This window comes from Canis lupus, chromosome 25 (assembly GCF_011100685.1).
Source record: "Canis lupus familiaris isolate Mischka breed German Shepherd chromosome 25, alternate assembly UU_Cfam_GSD_1.0, whole genome shotgun sequence".
Classification (NCBI taxonomy): Eukaryota; Metazoa; Chordata; class Mammalia; order Carnivora; family Canidae; genus Canis; species Canis lupus.
The window spans coordinates 48,701,188-48,724,535 of NC_049246.1; the positions used below are offsets into that span (position 1 = coordinate 48,701,188).

General features: G+C 56.7%; 2 protein-coding genes and 1 long non-coding RNA gene across 4 annotated transcripts in view; 2 read left to right on the plus strand and 1 right to left on the minus strand.

The window, feature by feature from the left end:
* RBM44 (RNA binding motif protein 44) overlaps window positions 1-996 on the plus strand; it is a 40,572-nt gene extending 39,576 nt beyond the window's left edge. For both annotated transcript variants that reach the window (XM_038574335.1, XM_038574336.1), the window contains one exon: window positions 6-996. The gene's annotated coding sequence lies outside the window, so the exon portion shown is untranslated. The remainder of the gene's footprint in view (window positions 1-5) is intronic.
* Window positions 793-10,560, minus strand: LOC119877545. The gene is made up of 3 exons (XR_005378893.1): window positions 10,052-10,560; window positions 9,353-9,555; window positions 793-4,886 (listed from the first exon to the last, which is right to left on the minus strand). It is a non-coding gene; the product is annotated as an uncharacterized LOC119877545 (long non-coding RNA).
* RAMP1 (receptor activity modifying protein 1) overlaps window positions 8,890-23,348 on the plus strand; it is a 37,957-nt gene continuing 23,498 nt past the window's right edge. The window contains exons 1-2 of the mRNA XM_038574338.1: window positions 8,890-9,005; window positions 19,228-19,366. Coding sequence (XP_038430266.1) covers window positions 8,954-9,005; window positions 19,228-19,366 — 191 coding nt within the window. The 5' untranslated portion in view covers window positions 8,890-8,953. The remainder of the gene's footprint in view (window positions 9,006-19,227; window positions 19,367-23,348) is intronic.

A 23,348-nucleotide genomic window follows, 5' to 3' on the forward strand; every position in this document is an offset into this window, starting at 1 on the left:
TATAGACTTTCCTTGGAAAGGACGAGTTCCCTCCTACAGAGAATGTTCTGCAACACTTAGGAAAAAGTTGTGGTAATAGCAAGGTGATGTGATTAAATAGGCTTATCAATAAGTGGATTTAGCTGCAGATATTCTACTTTATAGCCGCCTCTTCACATCTAGCAGCCGTTGTTTCTACATTATAACAATCTTCTCTATATTAAAAAGATAATTTTAATGTTTATGAGCTTCATATTTCAGACTTATTATTTAGAGACTTCAAGCTGCATATTTTGGATTAGAGAAAATGGTCGTGTCTGTTTTTAAAATTAGTGACCAAGAGAAGGTTTATTGTTCGAGTCCATGAAATAATTTCTGCACATGAAGAATATAATTTACCTGAACCTCTTTGTTTCAGTTTTCAGTTGTCTTAAGACTCTTAGATTGGACCACAGGATAACATAAATAAACAATTTGATTTCATAGACACATAATATCTTGGAATGTGTATATTTTTAAACTTCCAAGATAATTAAAGTAATGCTGTGATATATATTTTTTTGTTTTGTTTTGTTTTGTTTTGTTTTTTTATGCTGTGATATATTTAAAGCATTTTTTACTGCAGTATAAAACATTTGGATGTATTTTCCCTATTTTCACTAGGAAGAGGAACCCTTCTGTGCTTTGGTAAAGCACTTAAATTTAAATAGTCACCACGTTGCTTATTTTTGTTTTGTACCAAGCTCTGCTTTGGTAGGTTAAAGTGTAAATAACAACAATTTTCCAAGACTAATTGTATGTCCTATAAATTTCTTTAATGGTTTACTTTTTAAAAGTCACATACTGTTTAAAGTTGCAGCTTTACCAATATTAAGATGAACATTTAAATATGTGTTTTCTTCAACTGTTTAAAATGTTGAAAGCATTCAGGAGTTGGTATCGCTTGATTAAAAGTTACTCCTCATTTAACATTTATATTTGATGTATTTGCATTTAATAAAGGCAGAATTTATAGTACCATTGTAAATGTAATACCTTCTGCAGGTTTGATGGCATTTCCAAGTGTGAATGAGCCTCCGGGTGTTTATGTGGAATACCCGTGGATGGGAAGGCTAACCAGCAAACTACTGGATATCAAAAGTTTCTTCCTTTAAGGGACTTTGGGTTTTTATTTCATAGATTACTTTATCACCAGGTATTGGCAGAATCACCCTACATGTCTGCCAGGAATTGGGTTCCAGGATACAAAAGAATAATTTGAAAGGGTTCTTAAATGAGACTTGAGAATCATTGCTTTTGGCCAGATATCAAATTAATAGAATCCGAGAATTGTGGAGATTGTTTCCCATATGTTAAGTTGTATGGTTATTCGTGTTAAAAGGCTGCATTCGGAGTTAAGGTTGAATCAAGTTGAAATAGGGACTAGACCTCATTTTCAACATGCTGGCAACAGTAAGGAGTGTACTCCTAGTCATCTGTTTCCAAACAGCCCTGCTGAAGCGGAATCCCCTTTTAGAATACAAAGAGACCAAGTTACTGCATTCAATTTGGAGGAAAATATAGAAGGGATCATTTGAGATTATAATTTTCAGGGTTTTTAAAAAAATAAATATGTCCTGTTCAAAGACTAAAGGGAAAGCTCAGATGACATTTATAGATCAAAAAGTTATGACCAGTAACTGATGACTGTTGTGAAGCCTCCCAAAGTAAATGTAACAACTGGAGTCACTGGTGCATCTTTTGGAACAACAAGTGAAAAATCAATATTTATCTTACTTGCTAAAATCTCTAATTTGACATTAGTTAATTATGTAAAACTCTTGTAGAATTCAAAAGACTGTTTAAATTGCCCAAGTTTTCAAAGATCTCAAACTAGCCAAGTTTCAGATAATTTTGGCATTCTTGTATTATTGGTCAGAATCACTTTTCTTTCAGACTGTGGTAATTGGGATGACCAAGAGTGCTTTAGCTATGTCAACTAGAATATACAAATAATTATGTTTGGAGACCATCAGAGGCCTGGAATGTTGCAGATGCCCTAGGATTATCACCAGAACCTCCCAGTGGGCTGTCTGACGCCAGTGTCGATTCTGGTCAAGGAAGATGATGTGTGTAAGTGAGAAGCCCAGTATAATCAGTAGTTTCTTTTTAAAGGAATAGTTCTCCAGCCAGGGTTCTATGTCTATTAATTTTGCGGCTTTTTCACTGTTATATCATTGTTACTTATCAGGTTATTTACCTGGCACATAAAATGCTTAATAAGTATTAGTTCCTGTGGTCAGCAGAGTAGTGAGCCCCAAGGCTGTCCTGTCCTCATCCCCCAAAACATGTGAATGTGCCACTTGGCAAAGGGAATTAGGATTGCAGAAGTAAGTAAGATTGCTAAACAGCTGACCTGGAAGATGATCCTGGGTCATCTTGGTGGACAAAAGAGAAAATCAGGGAAATAGCCTTTCTAGAAGCATCTTTACCTGCTCTTGCTGGCTTTGAAGATGGATAAAGGGAGCCAGGAGCCAAGGAAGGAGGGTAGCCTCTAGAAGCTGGAGAAAGCAAGGAAACAGGTTGTTCCCTAGAGCCACCAGAAGGAATGTAGCCCTCCCTGCTGACATCTTGATTTTAGCCTAGTGAGACCTATGTCGGACCTCAGATCTCCAGAAGAATAAGATAATAAATTTGTTTGAATCACCAAATCTGTGGTAATGTGTTGTATCAGCAATAGGAAGCCAATACGGCTGTAATTGTCACCTCTAGAAAACTGTCAGGAACTGTGTAAGATTGCTTTCAGGTTCCATGTGTCTTTGCCTAAGTTTTTACTATTGGAGGGAAAGCAGTTGTGCGTGAGCTGTGAGTGCTATAAAACTCCTCAGCTGCTATTATTTATGTAGAACTTATATCTTAGTAACAGCATGAAGTTAGGGCTGATAGTAACAGTCTCCCGACACCAGAGAATCTCGTTATTGTACAATGAGTGCCATAAATGACTTTGCATTCATTGCCAGGAAGCTGAAAGCCTCATAGTGAACTGTTTAAGAATGCAGGCCCTGAAGCCAGGTTTCCTGGGTTCAGATTCCTGCCCCAACTCCATTAGCTGTTTAGCCTTGATCAAGGGAAGTAATCTCCCTGTGCCTCGGTTGTCTGGTGTGTAAAATGGAGGTGAGTGTCTTCCCCCGTAGGGATGGCGCAAAGTTAAACACAGTCCTTGTTACAATAAAACAAGCATTCAGTCGGTGTGCTGCTGATGGTGATGCTGTCAGCTAGTGGGGTGCTATGGTGCTGCTTTTTGTGTAGTAGCTTTACTCTGGCTTTGCTGTATCTCCTGCTGCTTTATTTTCATTTTGCTTTCTTGATTTATGTTTATTCTCTTCTGTGAGCATCTGTAACCTGCCTCAATATGTCTTAGGATGAAGCAGGCCATAAGTTAGCATATTAGTGAGAGGATACTCCACTACAAATCATAAAAATACAAGTCTATCACAAAAGCAAAAAAAGAAAAGAAAAGAAAATCAGCTTATAATTGACAACTCCAGGAATGAATTCAGGCGTGGCTGGATCTAGAGGCCTCTTCCTTCATACCTCTCTCTCTCTATCACACACACAATCTTGAAATAATTAAGAATGGTTGTAGCGTTCACCAAGAACTTCTGGGAAACAGGCACATGGGCAGTGCTCAGAATGAGTACTTGGTAAACAGCTGTTTGACTTTTTATCAGCACTTAGACTTACAGAGAAGTCGTGGAAATAGTACAGAGTTCACATGTGCCCTTCATTGAGCTTCCTCTGGGTTAACAATTTATTAACCATAGCAAAATTATCAAAACCAGGACATTAACATTGGCCCAACGTTCCTGACACAGATCTTACTCAGATTTCACGAGCGTTTGCCCCTCGTGTTCTTTTTCTGCTTCAGGATCCAATCCAGTATTCCACGTTGCATTCTGATGTTTCCTGTATCCTTTCTAGTCTATATCAGTTCCTAAGTTTTTTCTTGTCTTTCATGGCCTTGATGCTTTTGATGACTGTTGACTGGCTACTTGGTAGAATGCCTCTTGATTACAGTTAACCAGCTGTTTTCTCCCGACTCGACTGAGGTGATGCATTTTTTGAAGAGTACCACGGAAGTGCTGTGTCATCAGAATCTCGTGTGGGGGTACCTGATAGGTCTACAGGTCATGTCCTTCACTTGGTAGTGGTGGCCTCGGCTGCGTTTCTCCACTGTGAAGTCACCAAGTTTCCTTTGCCGCTGAGGGAGATCTTTGATAGTATGAAAACCCCTGTTTCTCCTAAAACTTTTGTTCACTGGTTTTAGCATCCATCAGCAGAGCCTGCCTGAAATGAACAGTCTCGTGGTGTTTGTCTCATGGTTGTGTATGTCTTTCATTCCATTTATGTTTATACTCAGAATTTACCTGTAAGGAAAAGCTGTCCTTCTACACCATTTATTTAGTTAAATATTTATATCCATGTGAACTCACTGATGTTTACTTGGTCTGTGAGTTAAAGTACAATACTGTCATCTCTTACTTCATTACTCAGATTATTCCATAAGTAATTGGGAGCCGTCGGCCCTTAGAGATGAGCTTTGTTAGGTTGGGTTCTGTCTCTCTGAAAACCGCCATCCTTTCTCAAGAGTTTGGCACCACAGGGCATGTTAGGCTCACCTTGTATTGTCCTGCCCTGGAATCAGCCTCTTCTCCAACACACTCCACCTTCTTTTACTGGAGAATGCTATACAGAAGCCAAGATCGGGTCAGCACGGGTGCTCACTGCTGTCGGAGTTGGCCTCAGGCCCTGTCTGCAGACAGAGCCAGGAAACGGGCGTATCTGTGAGTCCATGCACACAGACTCACCTCGATGTGCTCATTCCTGGTATACACCTGAAGGCATCACAGCATTTCCAGACCACGGCCCTATGAGAAGTACAGCATTTGCATACAGTGTCTTTAGCCTCACATTGCGCAATGAAAATATTGACTTTTCTAAATTTACTCAGGTGCGTTTCTTATTCCTGATCCCCTCCAGTGTGTGGTTATGTTATGCATTTGTAATAGCGTCTCACAGAGGGTGGTGGGTCCTCAGTTCATGTGTGTGAAATCTTACCTCATTTTCTGCGGTAGCTCTGGATAGATTGACTTTTCTCTTATCAATGTATATGGTATAGGGATATTTGGAAAATTGTTTTTATTTCTTGGACTGTTTTATGGACATTACGATTTAATCTTAGGGCCTTCGCCAGCCTCCCTCTCTTGCCCCCCACCCCCCTGTTCTCAAGCTCCATTGGCTCACTGAGGGCGGATGAGGTGCAAGAGATCACACACTGGCATTTGGTGACTTTCCTCTAAGTTATTTTGCAGCTCTAAAATTCTCCGAGTGATGCTGCCAACGGAGTTTTTACGCAGAATTTACTTTTCACTTGTTTTTTGTTTGTTTTTGGGGAGAGCATTTTGGGAAATCAGAAACTATGCAAGCACTTCTCAGCCACTTCCAAGTCCCAAGTGTTGGGGTTTTACCAGCAGGATTTCCTTGGGAGATTTGAAAAACTAAAGCTTGATGAAGCTAAGTGCTCCTGAGATACAGCTGTTTTTCTTTAATTGCCTTACAATCGTACTACGCAAACAAATCCCAGAACTCAGTTGTTACTGCTTACAAACGTAACATTGGAACCACTCATTCATCACTGATGACTAAAACCTAACCACTAAAAGGCTAGGCTAGTGGTGAGGACACCAGCAAAATCTTCCCTTGTTTTTATCAGCAAATCATTTAAAAACTCTACAGAACTTTTGTTGGTTTTTCTCTTCCAGTACTTAACGCTGCCGCTCCATCCCCGTGTGGTTGGCCCTGTTTCCCCTGAGAACTCTCCTGGCATCTGGAATCTGTTCCTCGGTGTGTAATGTGCTTGTCTGGCTGCTTCTAAGATTTTTTCTTTATTACTGATGTCGAGCACCTCGGTTGTGATGTGCCTTGGTGTATTTTCTTCTCCATGATTCTTGTGCTTGCGGTCCATCCATGTCCTTGGATGTGTAGGTTCACAGAACAGCTTCCACCGAGTAGTTCACGTGTTCCTGTCCGGCAGGACTCCCAGTCACTCATGCAGTTGCCTTAGGGTTCCCTGGTGCATCGTTCCTTTTTTTTTTTTTTTTTAAGATTTTATTTATTTATTCATGAGACAGAGAGAGGCAGAGACAGAGGCAGAGAGAGAAGCAGGCTCCATACAGGGAGCCCGACGCGGGTCTCGATCCCGGGTCTCCAGGATCAGGCCCTGGGCCAAAGGTGGTGCTAAACCGCTGCACCACCCGGGGTGCCCTGTTCTTTAAGTGTCTGTTCTTGGAAATCGTTGGGTTTTGTCTGTCCTTGCAGGCGCTGCGAGGTGGCCCCAGGGCAGCCCGGGTGGCTTTTCCTGCCTACCAAGGGTACCCTGCTGGTTACCGGCAGACACTCTGCTCACCCCCAGACTGGTGGGAGGCGCCATGTGCCCCTTGGTTGTTGCAGCCTGTGCCTCCCTGGGTGCTTCTCTGCCTCGGGTGGCAGCCTCGCGTGCCAGTGTCCGTGGGCATCAGGCTGAGGCTTGGCTGACGCCCCGCAGACCTGGCGCTAGGCTGGAGCCTGAGCCCCGCCACCCTGGGGCCTTGGTTCTGCGTCTCCGCGCTGTGGCCAGCAGTGCTTGGGCTCCTGCCGCCCCAAGGTCTGGAAGCTCCAGCCCGAGCCGTTGGGCCTACCTCACTGTCCCTGCGTGCTCCAGCGTGACAGCTGTGGTGTCGGCCCCGTCCCGTGTCCTGGGTTGGGGGGTACATCCAGTCCCAGTCACTTCGTCGCAGCTGGAAGCAGAGGCCTTGTTCTGCTGATTTTGAATCTAGTAAGTTGAGCAGTTCTCAGTGCGCCGTGGAGCTGGTGCCTTCAGGTCGCCCGCGGCTGTCGCTCAGCTCTCCGTCGTGCATCCTCCCGAGCGCCCCCTGCCATCACTTCGAAGCGCTAACTGTTGCACAGACTTTAGCCAGGGCAGAGCCCCGACTCCGTGGTGTGGCAGCGGGGCAGGTGTCCCCTTGCGGGGGAGGGAGCCTGCAGTAGTTACTGGGTGTCCCTTACCCAGACCCCGGGGCCGCGGGCCCCAGGGTGGCGGCTGCACACACAGGCCAGCGCACACGCCTGCACGCACGCACACACTGGGGCACTCTCAATGGTGAACCTGCGAAGTACCTGAACCGACAGGGCACGCATCTGTTGGGGGCACGTGAGGGCACACGGAGAGGGGACACGGCGTGGTGCCCCACCCTGACCTCGCATCCTCTCCGGGCGGTGGAGGTGCAAAGACAAAATGTTGCCAGAAAACGCCTCGTGCTCAGCCTGAGGGTGACAGTGCGGGAGCCCCCAAGAGGTCTCGGAGAAGCAGGCGAGCCGAGTGCAGGGCAAGTCTGATGAGTGGGGGAGCCCCTGTCCCTCACGGCGGCCGCGGGCCGAGACGTCGTCCTACGGGACAGCAGAGCCCAGGGCCCAGCCATCTCCGCGGCTCCCGCCCGGCCTCGGAAGCCCAAGTGAGGGGCCCGCGCGTCCTGGGGGCTCCTGCCTGTGAAGTGAAGGGGGCGGCGGCCGGGAGAGCCCGAGCCCTCCCGCCCCCGCGGCGCAGCGGGCCTGGAGCGGGGGCGACAGCAGGTGGCTCCGCTGCCTCCACCCGCCAGCCGCCCTGGGCTGCAGGCCCTGCCCCCGCGCCCGTGAGCCTCGGGCGGCTTCTGAGCGCTCCCCTTGCCCTGGGGCGTCGGAGGCGGCGCCCGCGCGGGGGAGGCCCGGCCACCCGGAGAGCTTCACCGCCGCGGGGCCCTGCGTGCACCCGGGGAGCCCTTCTCCTTCCTCCCGCGACACCCCCGAGGTCTCCGGGCGCCCGCAAGCCCAGGTGGCCGCGCCCCGGGCAGGGGCAACGTCTCCTCCACTCCAGAGGCGAGGGGCCTCTCCGGCCGCCCTAGGGCGCCACCGCTGGGCCGCCTGCAGTCCCCGGGGCACCCGCCGTGCCCGCCCCTGGGTCCGCGCACTCAGCCGGCTCTCCCGGGGCGGCCTTTCCTGACTAGCTCGGGGCTGCGTCTGCCCCCGCGGGAGCCCCGGAGTCCGCCCCTCGGGGGAGAGCCGAGCGGACGGTGGTCCTGGCCGCGGAGCTGACCCCGGGCAAGGAGACGAAGAGGACGGCGCTCGGGCTCGCACTCAGCTGCCGGGTCGCGGAGAGCCTCCCTGCTGGGCCACGGCGGCGCGGGCCTCCCGGAGCTCGAGCCCGGTGCGCGCCCCGCAGGGAGGGCCCGCGACCCCCAGCTCGCTCTGCGCCTGCCCGCGGCTCGCCCCACCCCGCAGGTGCCCGCCCACCACCATCACCGCCGCCCCCCCCCCCCCGCAGGTGCCCGCCCACCACTATCACCGCCCCGCCCCCCGCAGGTGGCCGCCCACCACCATCACCGCCCCCCCCCTGCAGGTGGCCGCCCACCACCATCACCGCCGCCCCCGCAGGTGCCCGCCCACCACCATCACCACCATCACCCCCACCCCATCACCGCCCCCCCAGATGCCCGCCCACCACCATCACCACCATCACCCCCACCCCATCACCCCCACCCCCGCAGGTGCCCTCCCACCACCATCACCGCCGCCCCCGCAGGTGCCCGCCCACCACCATCACCTCCCTCCCCCGCAGGTGGCCGCCCACCACCATCACCATCACCCCCACCCCATCAACCCCCCCCCCGCAGGTGCCCGCCCACCACCATCACCACCATCACCCCCACCCCATCACCCCCCCCCCCCGCCCGCAGGTGCCCGCCCAGAGGTCCTCCCGCGGGGCCGCCCCTGGAGACCCGCCCCCCCCCCGCCGCCCCCCCATCCGCGGTGGGCAGGGCCTTGCGCGCGCCTCCGCTCCCCGCCGCGCCCGCGCCCGCGCCCGCCCCCGCCCCCGGCGCCGCGGCGGCTCAGTGCTGCAGGCGGCCCGGCTCCGCTGCGCGCCATGGCTCGGAGCCTGCGCGGCCTCCCGCGACGCAGCGTCTGGCTGCTGCTGGGTGAGTAGGGCCGGGGTCGCTGGCGGCGGCGAGGGCGAGGGCGAGGGCGAGGGCGAGGGGCGAGGGCAGGCCGGGGCTGCCGGGGCACCGCGCCTCCCCCCGCGCCCGGGAGCGCACCGGCCCGCACCTGTGCCCCCGCCGCGCCCCGACCCCGGGCAGCAGGCACCTTGGGGCGCAGCGCGGGGACGGGTGCGGGCCCCCCCGCTCAGGGGCTGGCAAGCGGTCGCACGCAGCTGCGGACCTGGATCGGGCCCCCAGGAGTGTCTGCAAAAAGCAGAGCAGCCTCCAAGCCTGTTTGCTTGTGAGCTCGGGGCCTCCGGCTGGTAGAAATTCAGGGAGGGACTCACCCTCGGTGAGGAGGCTTTCTGCTTGGAGACGGGCTGTAAACCGGGACCCACACGGGGACCCACACCGGGACCCGGGGCAGCAGGGACCTGCACCGACTTCGCCTGATTGACGGCGAAATTGTCCTCACGGCTCTCCTGTCGCAGTGCCGAGAAATCTTTCCAAACCGCTCCGGCCGCTGGATCCATCTCCTGTGTGTAGGGCCCTGGAGGGGAGGAATCCAGCAGCCCCGGGAGGAGGGGGGTCAGCCTGAGGCTGCTTCCTGCACCTGTGGGCTCTCCCGGAACAGGTGATGTCGGGCAGAAGCACCTGCAATGCAGGTCCCCCCCCCCCCCCCGCCCCAGTGCTGCTGCTGGTGGAGGGTGACCCCTGCGCTGGCTCCTGGGGGCAGCAGGGCAGATGGCCCGGGGCCACCCGAGGACCTGGGCCCGCAGGGCAGGCCGGCCAGCCAGGCTCGGCAGGAAACCCTTCGCATCTGCTGGCCCCGTAACGACTGATCTTGCCTCTTAAAATGTTTGGCTGAAATTCTGCATAAAGCAAAATCTTAAAATAGTATTCTCTCCTTTTGTTGTTAGGATCCCTTTGGCTTGACGTGGGATTTACTGTGTTAACCTCCTAAGAAATGAACATTTCTCTGCTAACAGGGCAGGGAGCTGCCTTGTGTCATTTTTTTTTTTAAACATAACTGACCAAATACATACTCTTTGCTGGTGTCCGGAGGCTGCACCTTCTAAAGCCTGTGTAAATAAACACCACGTCATGAGAATATATAAAGACCTTCCTTGTTGACCGGGAAAATAACCCACATTCTGGTGGAAGTCCAAAGTCCGATAATCTTAACATTAGTCTGAGGAGTCTGGCTAATGTGATAGCTTTATTTTTATTTTTTTTTCCAAATAAACACCACTCTTACGAGGCTATCAGTAAACTAATGTCATCAGAGCCCAGCAGTAATTAGTAGAATTGTGGCGCACGCAGTGTTTTCTTCCCGAGTTGTTCATAGGAGCCATATCTCCTTGGCAGTGCAGATTTTGCTACCCAAAATAGCAATGTGGAATTTCTTTTTTCTTTTTTTTTTTTTTCAAGTATGCGAGTCCATAGGTTCAAGAACTTATCTGTAACAGTTTTACAATGAGGCTCTTGTAAACCTGGGCTTTGTGCATATTCTTCTGTTCACGGAAGACTCTGAAATGACCACATGCATCTTATAAACTCCGTATATAGCCACTGAAAAGTTTTTTCTCCATCAGAAAAAAAAAAAAAAGGCTGTTTCCAGAGGACCGGGGTGATTCTGTGATGGCCAGGTCTGTTGTAAACTCTTGTCGGGAGCCCGCCCCCCACTCAGGTGCGCTGGCTGACGCTGCCTCCTATGAGCTGTCGCCTGGCCCCGGGGACACGCGCCTCCCCCGCATGCTGGGGGCGTCGAGGCTGTTCTTGCGAGGCCGCTGTGTCTACTGAGACACGGGACTCTGCATCACGCACGTGTAACTGTGTGGGACCGACGGGGATGTCATGGGAAACGCAGCGCATGTGACTTCAGACGGCGGTGCTGGTTTCAATCTGGAGGCTGGTCTCACCCTGGAATCCAGATCCGAAGGATTCTTATTTGCTCGTCATCTCGGGGTGTTTGTTTGCATTCCCTGGGTATTCCCCTGCACGGAGAAATTTCTGGGGTTTTGTCTCCCTTCCACAGACGCTTGCCGGTCAGTCGTAGGCCAGAGCTGCTGAGAGACGCTTATGTCCATGCTGCAAGTGGGAGGGAGCAACAGGCCCAGGAAATGTTCTGGGTGGAATCCTTCCTTCAGGCTATGTCTCTTCTGTACCCCCCGAGGTTTTTTTGTTTTTTGTTTTTTTTCTTCTCCCAGAATGAACCAATTCCACAACTTCTCTGTAGTTGAAATTTGGGTCTGGCCGAGTGTGGTTGCCACTTGTGATGTGAATTCCAGTGAAAATGCTGAGCCACCAAGTGGAACCCCCAGGTTTGGCTGCCAGTGTCCCCCCTCTCCCCCCGCCATCAGGGGCAGAGCCCATCCTTCCTGAGGACCCCCTGGCACGGTGGGCCTCCTCCCTGGGGACCCCAGCTCAGGCCTGGCCACAGAGCGGCCTCGGGGACGAAGGGGAAGCCCCGTCCCAGCCTGTGAGCCGCGGCTGGGGGACCAGGACAAGACAGACAGACAGAGGTCTCCTGACCCTTCTGGAGCCTCAGGGGGAGCCCGCGGGTGGAGGTTTCACCCCGTGAAGCCACCGCGTTTGCAGGGCAGGTGGGGAGGGGCGGGAACGGGCCCCAGAGCCTCCTTCCCGGCCCCGGCCTGGGCCCGCCCGCCTCTGCCGTGGAGACCAGAGGAGAGGACACTGTCCCCCTGACACGCACACGGAGCCCCCAGCACCAGCCTGTCACCAGTCCTCCCCCCTCCCTGACTGGGCGACCGCGGCCCGAGGAACAGCTTGGAGAACTCCCCGGTGCCCGGACGAGGGTTACGTCAACACCGGGCACCAGGGGGGCCCCCAACCCACACAAGACCTTATTCATTTTAACATAATGAAGTTATTGTTGCCCGCGGACGATTCTTTCGCCCTGACATTGTTTTATCTCCATATTCTCCTCGACACGGAAAGGCCCGGTGGTAAGCAGCCCTGCGGAGCCGGGTCCCGGGGGGCCCAGCAGCCGGGACTTCGGGGGCGGGCGCCCGTGGGCCTCGGGCGGTTCCCACGGTGCCTCCTGGGAGCAGAGCAGAAACCAGCCGCCTGCTCTCCAGCCCTGGCCCCGCTCCCCCTCTGCGCCCTGCCCTGCGGGGCCGCCCCCGTCCCCCCCCCAGGTGCCTGCCTGCTCCAGGAAGCCTTCCCTGGCTGCCCAACCCCCCCCCCCCCGTTGTCCCTCAGGTGGGCCCCCTTCCCCCGCTGGTCACTCACAGGAGCTGGGGTGCAGCGGATGCTCCGGGGCTCTGCACCCCGTGCCCGCAAGGCCCACCACGGAGGAGTCTCCTGAGCCACACGCACCTGGGAGGCCGAAAGGCAGCACCGGACCCGAGCAAATAACTGGACTCTGATGACTGCCCTGTCACCCCTTCTGACCAGTCATCAGCCCGAATAAGAGCAGTTCACGTATCCAAGAGCAGAACCCACGTCAGGGGAAGAGGTCTAGAAGGCATAATCCCTTAGGACCTGTGATGCTGACACCCAAGGTCTGCTTTCTCGCTGCCTGCTTATTGCCTCTGGAAGATTCTATGGGTCTGTCTGTGAAGGAAGATGCTGCTGGCTGCGTAGATGGGAATATCAGGGAGCTTTGGGGAAAGCACTCAACTATTTTCTTATTTTTGTAAAGACGTTATTTATTCATTCATGAGAGACCCATGCGGGGGGGGGGGGGTGCAGAGACCCAGGCAGAGGGAGACGCAGGCTCCACGCAGGGAGCCCGACGCGGGACTCGATCCCGGGACCCCGGGGTCACGCCCTGGGCCGAAGGCAGACCCTCCACCGAAGGCTGAGCCCCCCAGACGCCCCCATCCAGGCGCCTGCTGACGGACACCCGGCTCGCTCCACCTTCCTGGCCGCTGTGACCACTGCGCCGTGGCCGTGGGTGTGCACGCGCCGTTGGCGGGCCTGCTCTGTCCTCCGGCGTGTGCTGGGTCACGCGCTGGTTCTGTGTCGCCACACGGTGTTTACCAGCTCGGCGCCTGCCCTACCGCCTCCCGCCACAACGGCAGCAGCGTGGGCTCCCGGCAGCGACGCCCGGGGGTCCCGTTTCTCCACGTCCTCCCGACACGTGTCCTTGGCTGGGATTTGGGCGGTGGCCGCCCTGACAGGTGCGAGGGGCCCGTCGGTTCCTTCTCGGGTGGACTTCAACTGCGTCAGGGACGACGCTGTGGTTTATGGCTTCCTAGTCTCGCGCTGGACGACTCCACCGCCCACGCTTGGGTGTTGTTCTGCGTCACTTAGTTTTGTTTGTTTTAACCAGATTCAGCGTCCCGTCTTCTTATGGATTCGGGGACACTAACAGGTGCCCCCGCAGCCAGCACGAGCGGGCGCTTCAAGGAGGGGGCAGGGACGCAGGGTCCCTGGGGCAGCAGAGCAAGGGGACGGTGAGCGGGCGCCGCCCGGAGGGGCACAGGCCGCGCGGAGTCTGATGAAGGCCTCGGCGCGAGTGGGGGATGCGAGGCCGTGGCTGAGGGGACCCTTCCTCTCTCCCCTCGCCTGGCTGCCCACAGCGGGGCGGGAGCGGGAAGTCCTGCTGCGGATGGGGGAGCCCCTGGGGGCCTCCGGGGGGGGGATGTGGGGAGGCAGCTCCCGACGGAGGCGCTCGGCTCAGGAGGACCAGGAGCAACAGCCCCCGGGACGCAGGAGCCGGTGCTGGTGCTCGGTGCTCGGTGCTCGGTGCTCGGTGCTCGGGGCCATTTCCAGACCGGCTTCCCCAGCTGGCGAGCTGTGGCAAATTATAAAATCGTGAAAACCCTCTCGCCCTCCTCTGGCGGCACCACGCGTCCCTGCAGGACACCCGGGATGGCAACGAGGGCCACGGGATCGAGTCCGCAAGCGGCCCAGACGGGGAGCGCCCCCCACCCCCGGGCCTCCGTTCTCGGCTTGACCTCTCGGCCGCCGCTCCTTTGCGGGAGGGGTCCCCCCGTGAGGGCGGAGGGGATCCCCCCTGGGGGGGGCGTCCTGCACCCGCTTCCCCCGCCCCTGCACACCGCCAGGCGCCCGCGTCTCAGGAGCAAGACCCCCCTCGACCACTCCTGGGAGGGGGGCCCCGAGAAAGCCAGGCTGCAAGGGGCCTCCCTGGGGGCCTCAGAGCCTGTGCAGAGGTCGGTCCTCCCAGGCTCTGGGGCCGTCGTCTCGGGCTCTCACGTGGCCGCCGCACGGTCCCTGCCGTGTGCCCGAGAGGGCCGGCGTCCTGGCCGCACCACTCCTGGGACGGGTGCCTGTGGGCGGCGACGTCGCTCCCCGGGCCCTCTGTCCCCCTCACGAGATGAGAGCGTGTTTGCAAGGCGCGAGCAGGCTCCTGCCCGCAGAGGGCTTAGGACGGGACTTGGGCCACGCGGGGTGTGGCTGTCGCCACCCTGGCAGCGTCCCTGGCGGGCAGCAGAGGGGGGCGGCAGGGGTGCGACCGACCCGGGGCCAGGTCTACATTCTATCCGTCCGGACCCAGCTCGCTCCCCAAAAGGGCACGCACGGTGGCTCCTGACAGAAGCGCAGGCACCCCAGCTGCCCAGACCCGCGCAGCACGGCACCCCCTGGGGGAGACAGCCGGCTCATGAGACCCCGGCTGAGGCCCAGACCGCTTTGAATTTTCTAGAAGCCGGAAGAGGCCTGAGAAGTCGGGCTGGCTGGCACAGGCGAGGCGTGGGATGCATCCCCCCAAATATTCACTCCTTCACTTCCTATGCAAACTCCCCGAAGCCTGCTGCAGGCGGGGAGGGGGGATGCGTACATCCCAAGGTCCTGTGGTCGGTTGGCGACCCAGGACGGCCCCTGCTGGAGGCCACGACGGCGTCAGAGGAGGGCCGAGCGCCGGCCAGGGCAGGAGTTGGTGACAGCTTGTAGGGCCTTGAGGGCCGACGAGGCGTTTTTACTGGACGCACGAGAGTTTTGATTTTTTTTTTTTTTCAGTTGTTTTGGTTTTGGTTTCTGTTTGTCCAAATAGGCTGAGGGCAACATGTTCAAACGGGGTTCTGTGTCCGTCATTCTCTGGGCCTGCAGCTTCCTGGGGATTTGGGTCCCCGGGGGGCATAACCAGGGCAGTCTTGGCGGTGGGTGCTTCTGTCCCTGCGGCCCGCGAGCGGGAGGGGACTCGCGCCTGCCGCAGGGACCTTGGAGCGAGCGAGGCTTTTTCTCATGGGGAAGACCTGGACAGAGCACAGGGATCACACCTTATCAATTCTAGGCTTGTCTAACCCGTGGAAAACATGAAGGACCACAAGGCAAAAAAAGTCGAGATGGTCTAGAATCACCCCACTCACGGATCTTGGCGTTTCCTCCTCATTTACTGTGTTAAACAGCTTCACTGAGGTGGGATTGACGAAGAGTAAGTGGAATATACGGGACGTGCACGATTTGGAAGGTTCTGACACGTGTATACGCCTGTGCGGACTCAACACTGAGCGCTGCTCGCGGCGCCCCTCCCCATCACCCCTCCTGGCCACCGGGGTCGGGCCCCGAGGGTCCCCGGAGTCCCTAAGGGGACGTTGGCTCACGTTGGAAACCCCGCGGAGATGGGCCGCCCCTCCTGAGGCAGGAGGGATCCCTCTGGGGACAGCGCACCCTCTGGAGGGCGGTCCCGTGGGCCACCCGCCGCAGGGGTCTCACTTCACAGTCGGGGGTGAAGGAGGCCGCCCTGCCCCGGGGGGCCTCCTCCGTCTGGGGTCCCTGGAGGCTCCTCCCCTAGTGCTCGGGCGCCTCAGGGAGGCTCTCCCTTAGCCCCCCGCCGCCGGGTCACCCTGTGAGAAGGCTCACCCCCGACCTGTCACCCCAGCCGCCTCCCCCCTGGGCCCCGGCTCTGCAGGAGTCTGGGCTCCTCTCCCTGCAAATACCAAATAGGCCGCAGCAGGATGGGCCCTTCCTACCAATGTGCAGCCACACCGAGGACCCATAACCCCATAACGGGGGCCCCTCATCTGAGGTCTCAGTGCAGCAGCCCCAGAGCCCCGACGTCCCTATCTTTCTGGCTGCCAGTCGTTTGGGGGGTGTCTGAGGGATCCTGCTGCCTTGTGTGGCTACAGGCCACCGCCCCCCCTCCTGCCAGGGCTGGTTTTCTGCTGTGGAGGGAGGCAGGGAGCTGTTTCTCTGAGCCCTCCCTGAAAGGACACCTAATTCCCGAATAATGCACACGCCCCGGAAGGCTCCTGCCCTGACACGCTGCCGAGGATGCTGCTGCTCCCAGCCCCCGCACGCGGCCCTTTAAAGACACGAGTGATGAGTGATTACATCTGCAGCCACGCGGAACGGAACCCACTGGGCCGCAAACAGCTGCTTTTAAAACTCCTGGCAATTTTAGTCGGTTTAAATAAAAATGTAAGGTACTCTCGTGAGACTCGTGTAAGAAGAACCTTAAGGGTCGTCCTCCCGGACGTGAGAAAGGAAGCTGGTTTCCAGATTCTCCCGCAGTCTGCCCTGCCCATCGCAGCTGCGGCCCGGGCTGCCCCGGGACAGGACGCAGGGGCGGCGGGGCGTGCGGAGGCCTCTCTGACCCCGGGGAGCAGCAGGTGGCTCCCGGAGAGGTGGGCGCTGCGGCACCCCGGGGTCCAGCCCAGACGCGGGCCAGGGTCCAGGCCGCCTGCCCAGGGAGGCGCAGCTGGCTGGACTGTGGCAGGGCGGGGGGCTGCACACGGGGACAGACCCCTGGAGGTGGGGACGGGGCTGTGCTCTGCAGCCCGGGGACGGCCGAGGGCACCCGCCCCATATGCCCCAGGTGGCGGCGGACACCGCAGCAGGAGGGATTGTAGACGGGACCTGCCCTCTCCGCTGGAGACCCCCCTCTCCCCAGACTGGCTCTGCTGGACGGCGCTGCAGCCTCCTGCCCTGGCCCCGCACTGTCCCTGTCACACTCCCCCGCTGCTCACAGCAGCCACGTCCCGGCCCAGATGCCCGTTGGCCTGCATCCGCCCTGAGCCTGACCTTTCCAGAACCGGCGCGGAGCCGGCAGCCAGAGCCCCGTGCTGCACTGGCACGACGTCCACAGGCCTTCTGCTGCAGTCGGTGACTCGACGTCTGCGGGCTCCGCGTGCAGAGCTGGGGGGCGGGGAGTGCCAGAGGAGAGGCCCAGACCGTTGCTCTGAGGAAAGACAGCGCTCCAGGCCCTGAGCGAGGCTGGCGGGGTGGGCTGGGGGCAGGGGACCCCTCGGAGGAGGAGGCACTGGCCACTCACAGGCCACGTTTGGGCCTGGGGTTCCCCGGGGAACAGCGTCCCTGGTGGGGAGACAGGCAGGGGCTGGGGGTGTGTGTGGGGGGGGAACAAGGGGGGGGGCACGCAGAGGGGCCCTTGGCCTGAGGCTGGACGGCAACTTGGGAATCCTGAGTCGGCGTCTGCACCCCGTGAGCCCCGGGGACCTCACCTGGCCACAGCAGGTGGGCTTTCTGAGGGGGCATCTTATGGGGCAGGTGTTGCTCCTTCCCTGGGCCTGCCCAGACAGCCCTGGGTGTCCCCCGCAGCTGGTCCTCAGGGCACGCTCGCTGCGCCGGGGTGGGCTCGAATGGTGCACTCCCGCCCGTATGGGCTCTGTGGGGCACACCTGCCTATGAGGGCTCTGTAGGGTACACTCGCCATGCTCGTGTGGCTCCATGGGGTACACACCTGCCCGTGAGGACTCCATGGGACACAAACCTACCTGTGAGGGCTCCGTGGGGGGGGGCACACCTGCCTGTGTGGCTCCGTGGGGTACACCTATCTACCCATCCACCTACCCACCTGCCTATCCAATAACTAGCTCTTGAGCCCCTAGGAGGTACGTTCTGGAATGGCACTTCACAGCCTGCTGTCATCACCCGCTCTGTGACCCTCCATCACCCCCTACATCGTCTGCCCTCTCCCCCAGGTCTGCAGCGAAAGACATGTCAAGTCCTCCACTGTCCTGTCCAGCGTCTTGCCTAGTCCTCAACCTCTTGGGACTGGGCGTTGGCTGAGTGTGGGGCCCCAGGTAGTTGAGACGAGTTCACCAAGCCTACACCTCCATTGGTGCTGGGACCTTGAGTCTGCTTCTGAGCCCCAAAGCCTGTTGCCCCCTCTGGGAAGTCGACGATCACCCTAGGACCTGCCTCCAAGATACCTGTGCACGTGAAGACCTTTGGGTGGTGCTCATGTATCGGAGGGCCTGGAGTCCCAGCTCCTCCTTATTTTACTCTAGGAAGATGGAGGCAGGGGGCAGGGGGCAAGCTCACTCAAGTACATACCCCCTTCTAGGCCATGTTCCAGAACTCTACACACAATCTGTGTCCCCAAGGTCGACCACCCTCTCCTTTTCCCCTGCCTTGTGGGCTCCCCAAGCCCGAGAGCTGCAAGGGGCAGCTGGGCGTCTGCACATGTCCATTGGGCCCAACAAAGAGTCTAAGAGTTCCTGGTGTAGCCCTCGCTTCCCAGCTGCAGGCTTCATCCAGGAATTTGGAAAGGCCATGATGGTAGGGGTGCGGCTGGGGTGCCCTGCGGGCAGCGGGCCTGTATAGTCTGGGGGGCAGGAGGTGGGCCAGGCCTTGGAGAGGGAATGTGAAGGACCCGCCCCCTGGCCCTGCATTGTCCCATTGACAGGCAGTGTAGGCACATGTTGAGCCTGAAGAGGAAGAGGAGGGAGGCCTAGGGGTGGGGACCCAGCAGCCATCGGAGCCAGTTGTGGGCTTAGGGGGAAATGAGTGCGTTTTGATTTGTGCGATCCCTTCCTTGACTTTGGAGCTCATATTTGTCAAGTGAGAGCCGAGAGCACATTTCACATCACAGCCTGTCAGCTTGGTTTGTAACAGGAGATGTGAGCCGGGGGCTCCTCGAGGCTGCAGCCTGGACCCCACATTCTGGCTCAAATCAGACAGAGGCCGGTGGCTTCGAGGCAGAGGAGCCCGCGTGCAGAGGTCCTCAGTTTCCCCACGTGGGACGTGGAGGTGCTGGGAAGTGCATCGGGGCCCGACGTGAGGATGGAGTGGCACCTGAGCATCAGGCCCTGCGCCTGGCTCCGGTGGGCATCCCGCTCCTGATGGTCGGTGCCCACAGAGGGGAGTGCGATCCCCTGGCCCGTGCGCACGGAGCCCTGGGAGGCCCCACCAGGCCCTGGGGCAGCAGGCAGGGCCTTTGCTGGGTTGTGCTGGGATCCGTATGCCCCAGGCTCCCTCTCCACATGGGCAGGCCCCCCATGCGGGCCCTGGGAAGGCAGGGGAGGTGACGCTGGGGACACTCTCGTTGCAGTGCACCACCTCCTCGTGGCCACGGCCTGCCAGGACGCCGACTACGGCGCTCTCCTCCAGGACCTGTGCCTCGCCCGCTTCAAGGTGAGCATGGAGGCCATCGGGAAGACGCTGTGGTGCGACTGGGCCAAGACCATCGGGTAAGTCTCTGTGTCCCCTGGCCGCAGGGCCTGGTGCCAGGAGTCCCTGTGAGGGCTTCTTCATCAAGGTCAGGGTGACAGAAGGTGGCCATGGGTGGGGGACAGCCTAGGGGTGAAGGAGGGCACAGTGACAAGTGGGAGTGGATGGAGCAGGCTGTGTCCGTGATGACCGGGGCCAGGGTGGACGCTGAGCCTTGTCCGAAGGCGGCCCTGAGGTTGGAGGGCTCTGTGTGGGCCGTGTCCCTCTGAGACACTTGTGGGCTGTCCCAGTGCAGGTGCGTGAGGGACAGCAGAGAGCGCCCAGGGGAGCCCGGCTTACAGGGATGCCTCTGCAGGCTCCCACCGTCCCCGTGGTCAGGCTGAGGCCTCCTTCCCCGCATGCAGGCCTCCAAACTGCCTGGGATGAGGGTGCAGCCTGCCACTGGCGGGATGGCCCACGAGGCCCCAGGGACGGCTGGCACGAGCCCCTTCCCCTGTGTGACTCCAGTCTTCCCACCTGGCTGGTCAGTCCGCTGCCTCCCTGGGCCTCCGGGGACCCAGGCCCTCATCAGCAGGCCCGGGCTCTTGGCCTTCCAGAACCAGGACTGCACTTCGGGTACCTTCCCTGGAGGGGACGGCAGGTTGCTAGGATCACAAGGGCCTGTTCTTTAGGGTAATCCGCCTTCTGCCCCCGCAGAGGGATTGATGTTTAAATTAAAGGTCGCCTGTTAATAGGGTCCCGGGACCACACCCGGGAGCCCCTGAAGCAAAGCCTCTTCCTGCTTGTCTCGAATAAGCAACCTCGGACGAGTGCGGACAGCCTGCAGACAGGCGGCCCAGCAGTAGACAGGGTGACGGATGCCACTGAGGTCCCCAAAGATGTAGAGGTGACCCGTTCTTAGAGATGGGAGTCGGCTCCTGCCCATGCCCTGTGGGCGACCAATCTCATTCGTTTCTGTGTCTTCCTTCTTGTGCTGCTTTTGCACAGGTGAGCAGGTGTGTGAATGTTTCTCTTAGATGCTCCTTCCATGACGTATATCATACCATACGTATTCTCTTACTGTACTTACTACGCTGGACCATGCGGTAGATACTCTTATTTAAAGATTTATTTAAGAGAGGGGATCCCTGGGTGGGCTCGGTGGTTTAGCGCCTGCCTTCGGCCCAGGGTGTGATCCTGGAGTCCCGGGATCGAATCCCACGTCGGGCTCCCTGTACGGAGCCTGCTTCTCCCTCTGCCTGTGTCTCTGCCTCTCTCCCTCTCTATGTCTATCATAAATAAATAAATCTTAAAAAAAGAAAAGAAATGATTTATTTAAGAGAGAGAGCACGAGCCAAGAGGAGGGGCACAGGAAGGGGGAGAAGCAGATTCTCCGGTGAGCAGGGACCCCGACGCAGGGCCCCGTCCCAGGGCCCCGAGACGATGGCCTGAGTGGAGATCAAGAGTCGGATGCTCAACTGACTGAGCCACCAGGCGCCCCTGCTGTAGATATTCCTATACGGCGCTATAAATATTCTCATACTACTCTATGCTAAAGATATTCTTTCATCGTACTACACTGTGGATATTCTTATCCTATAGATTATTCTTGGACTGCGCTCTGCTGTAGATGTTTCCTTTTTTAGATCTTTTATTTAAATTTGACTTAATTACCATAGAGTGTATTATTAGTTTCAAAGGTAGAGTCCAGGGATTCATCCCTTGCATATAACACCCAGTGCTCGTCCCATCACGTGCCCGTCGCCCAGGGACCCCCATCGCCTCACCCCTCGTCCCCTCTGGCGACCCTCAGTTTGCTCCCGAGAGTTAAGAGGCTCTTATGGTTCGTCTCCCTCTTTGATTTCGTCTTATTTTATTTTTCCTTCCCCTCTCCTATGTTCACCTGTTTTGTTTCTTAAATTCCACAGAGGAGTGAGATCATAGGGTGTTTGTCTTTCTCGGACTGACTCACTTCGCTTAGGATAATACCCTCTAGTTCCATCCGTGTTGGTGTAAATGGTAAGATCCCTGGTGGCTGAGTCATGTGTATAGACCACGTCTTTATCCATCATCTGTCAGTGGACATCTGGGCTCTTTCCATAGTTTGGCTCTTGTGGGCGTTGCTGCTGTGAACACTGGGGCGCAGGTGCCGCTTCTCATCACTACATTCGTATCTTTGGGGGTAAATCCCCGGTAGTGTAATTGCTGGGCCATAGGGTGGCTCTATTTTTAACTCTCTGAGGACCCTCCACACTGTTTTCCAGGGGGGCTGCCCCATCTTGCGTTCCCACCAACAGTGCAAGAGGATTCCCCTTTCTCCACGTCCTCGCCAACATCTGTCATTTCCTGATTGCTAATTTTCGCCATTCTGACAGGTGTGAGGGGGGGTATCTCGTTGTGGTTTTGATTTGTATCTCCCTGATGCCCAGTGATGTGGAGCATTTTTTTCATGGGTCCGTTGGCCATTTGTAGGTCGTCTTTGGAGATATGTCTGTTTACGTCTTCCGCCCATTTCTTGACTGGATTTTTTTGTTTTCGGGGTGTTGAGTTTGATAAAGTCTTTATAGATGTTGGATACTAGCCTTTTATGTAGATACTCGTTTTGCACTTTTTTTTTCACCTACCAGTGTATGCTGGAAATCCATCCTTATTGGTGCATAGAGAGCTTCACCACGCATTTTTGCAGCTGGATAATATTGCTCCGTGCATAATTTTCCAATTTTCCCAGCACTTCTCCATCAAGAGGCATTTGGTTTTCCCAGCATTTTCCGATTTCAGGTAGTGTTGACAGGAAGGACCCTGCATGCATGCGTGCTGTTGTTGTTGGCTCAGCGTCCCCAGGCGGCTCCCTGGCACAGGTCCACGGGGCCCCCGTGGGAGGACACAGTACTGAGCACCACCTGTTTACCTCCAGGAGGGCAGGCAGCAGACCTAAGGGAGCTGCTTCCTCCACACCCACGGTGTCGGGCGGGAGTCCTTGCCACCTGCTCAGCAAGGAACTGTGTCCCTGTGGTGTGTCAGCCTGCCTTTCTCCAGCGACCAGTCCATCTTCTGCTCTCTTTCCTGTGAACGTTTTGTTCGTGTCTTTTCCCATTTTCTGTAGGGTTTCTGGTCCTTTTTAAAGAGTTCTTTATTTTATTCTTTTTTACAAGATTTTATTTTTAAGGAATCTGTGCACCCCAAGTGGGGCTCGAACTCGCCACCCCGAGAGCAGGAGTCGCGCGCTCCATCCCCCGGCCGGGCCAGTGACCCACCCCCGAGAGTGCCCTGTGTTAGAGGAGATGGACCCTTGTCCGCCGTGCACGTGAGACCTGTGCCCCCAGCTCCTTGGCGGTCTTTCCACTTGATTCCAGTGTTTCTGCTGTGGTGTAACCTGTTTTCATGTGGCCGTATGTGTCGGGGCGTCAGTCATCCCCTGGCTCTGCATCACAGCTGGACAGCCCCTCCCCACGGGGGGGTTCGAGAGCAATCCACCCGTGGTTTCCACTCCAGGCTGTGGGTTTCAGGGGCCCGTCCCAGTCTATTGCTGCTACGTTTTCATTCTGGTGTGAAACGCGCTAGGAAGCAAGTTCTGTCTTCCAGATGAGCTGCCCAGTTGTCCTGCGTGTTCAGGAGCCCGTCTCTGCCCCCAGGGAGCCGAGATGCCACCCTGTCCCGTGTCATCTCCCTCTACACTTTGCCCACTCCCCGTTTCAGACCTTCTTCGTATTCTCTGCATCAGTTTCTTCTCCAGAACCGTCCAGTGGGTCTTCACTGCCTATGAATGATTACTTATCACTTGCCTCATTTTTTTTTTTAAGATTTGATTTATTTATTCATGAGACACAGAGAGAGGCAGAGACAGAGGCAGAGGGAGAAGCAGACTCCATGCAGGAAGCCCAATGTAGGACTCGATCCCAGGACCCCGGAGTCACCCCCTGAGCCAAAGGCAGATGCTCAACCGCTGCACCACCCAGGTGGCCCTCACTCGCCTGTTTCCAACAAGAGTTTACTATTGCAGCCAGCATTTATTAAGCACCTACT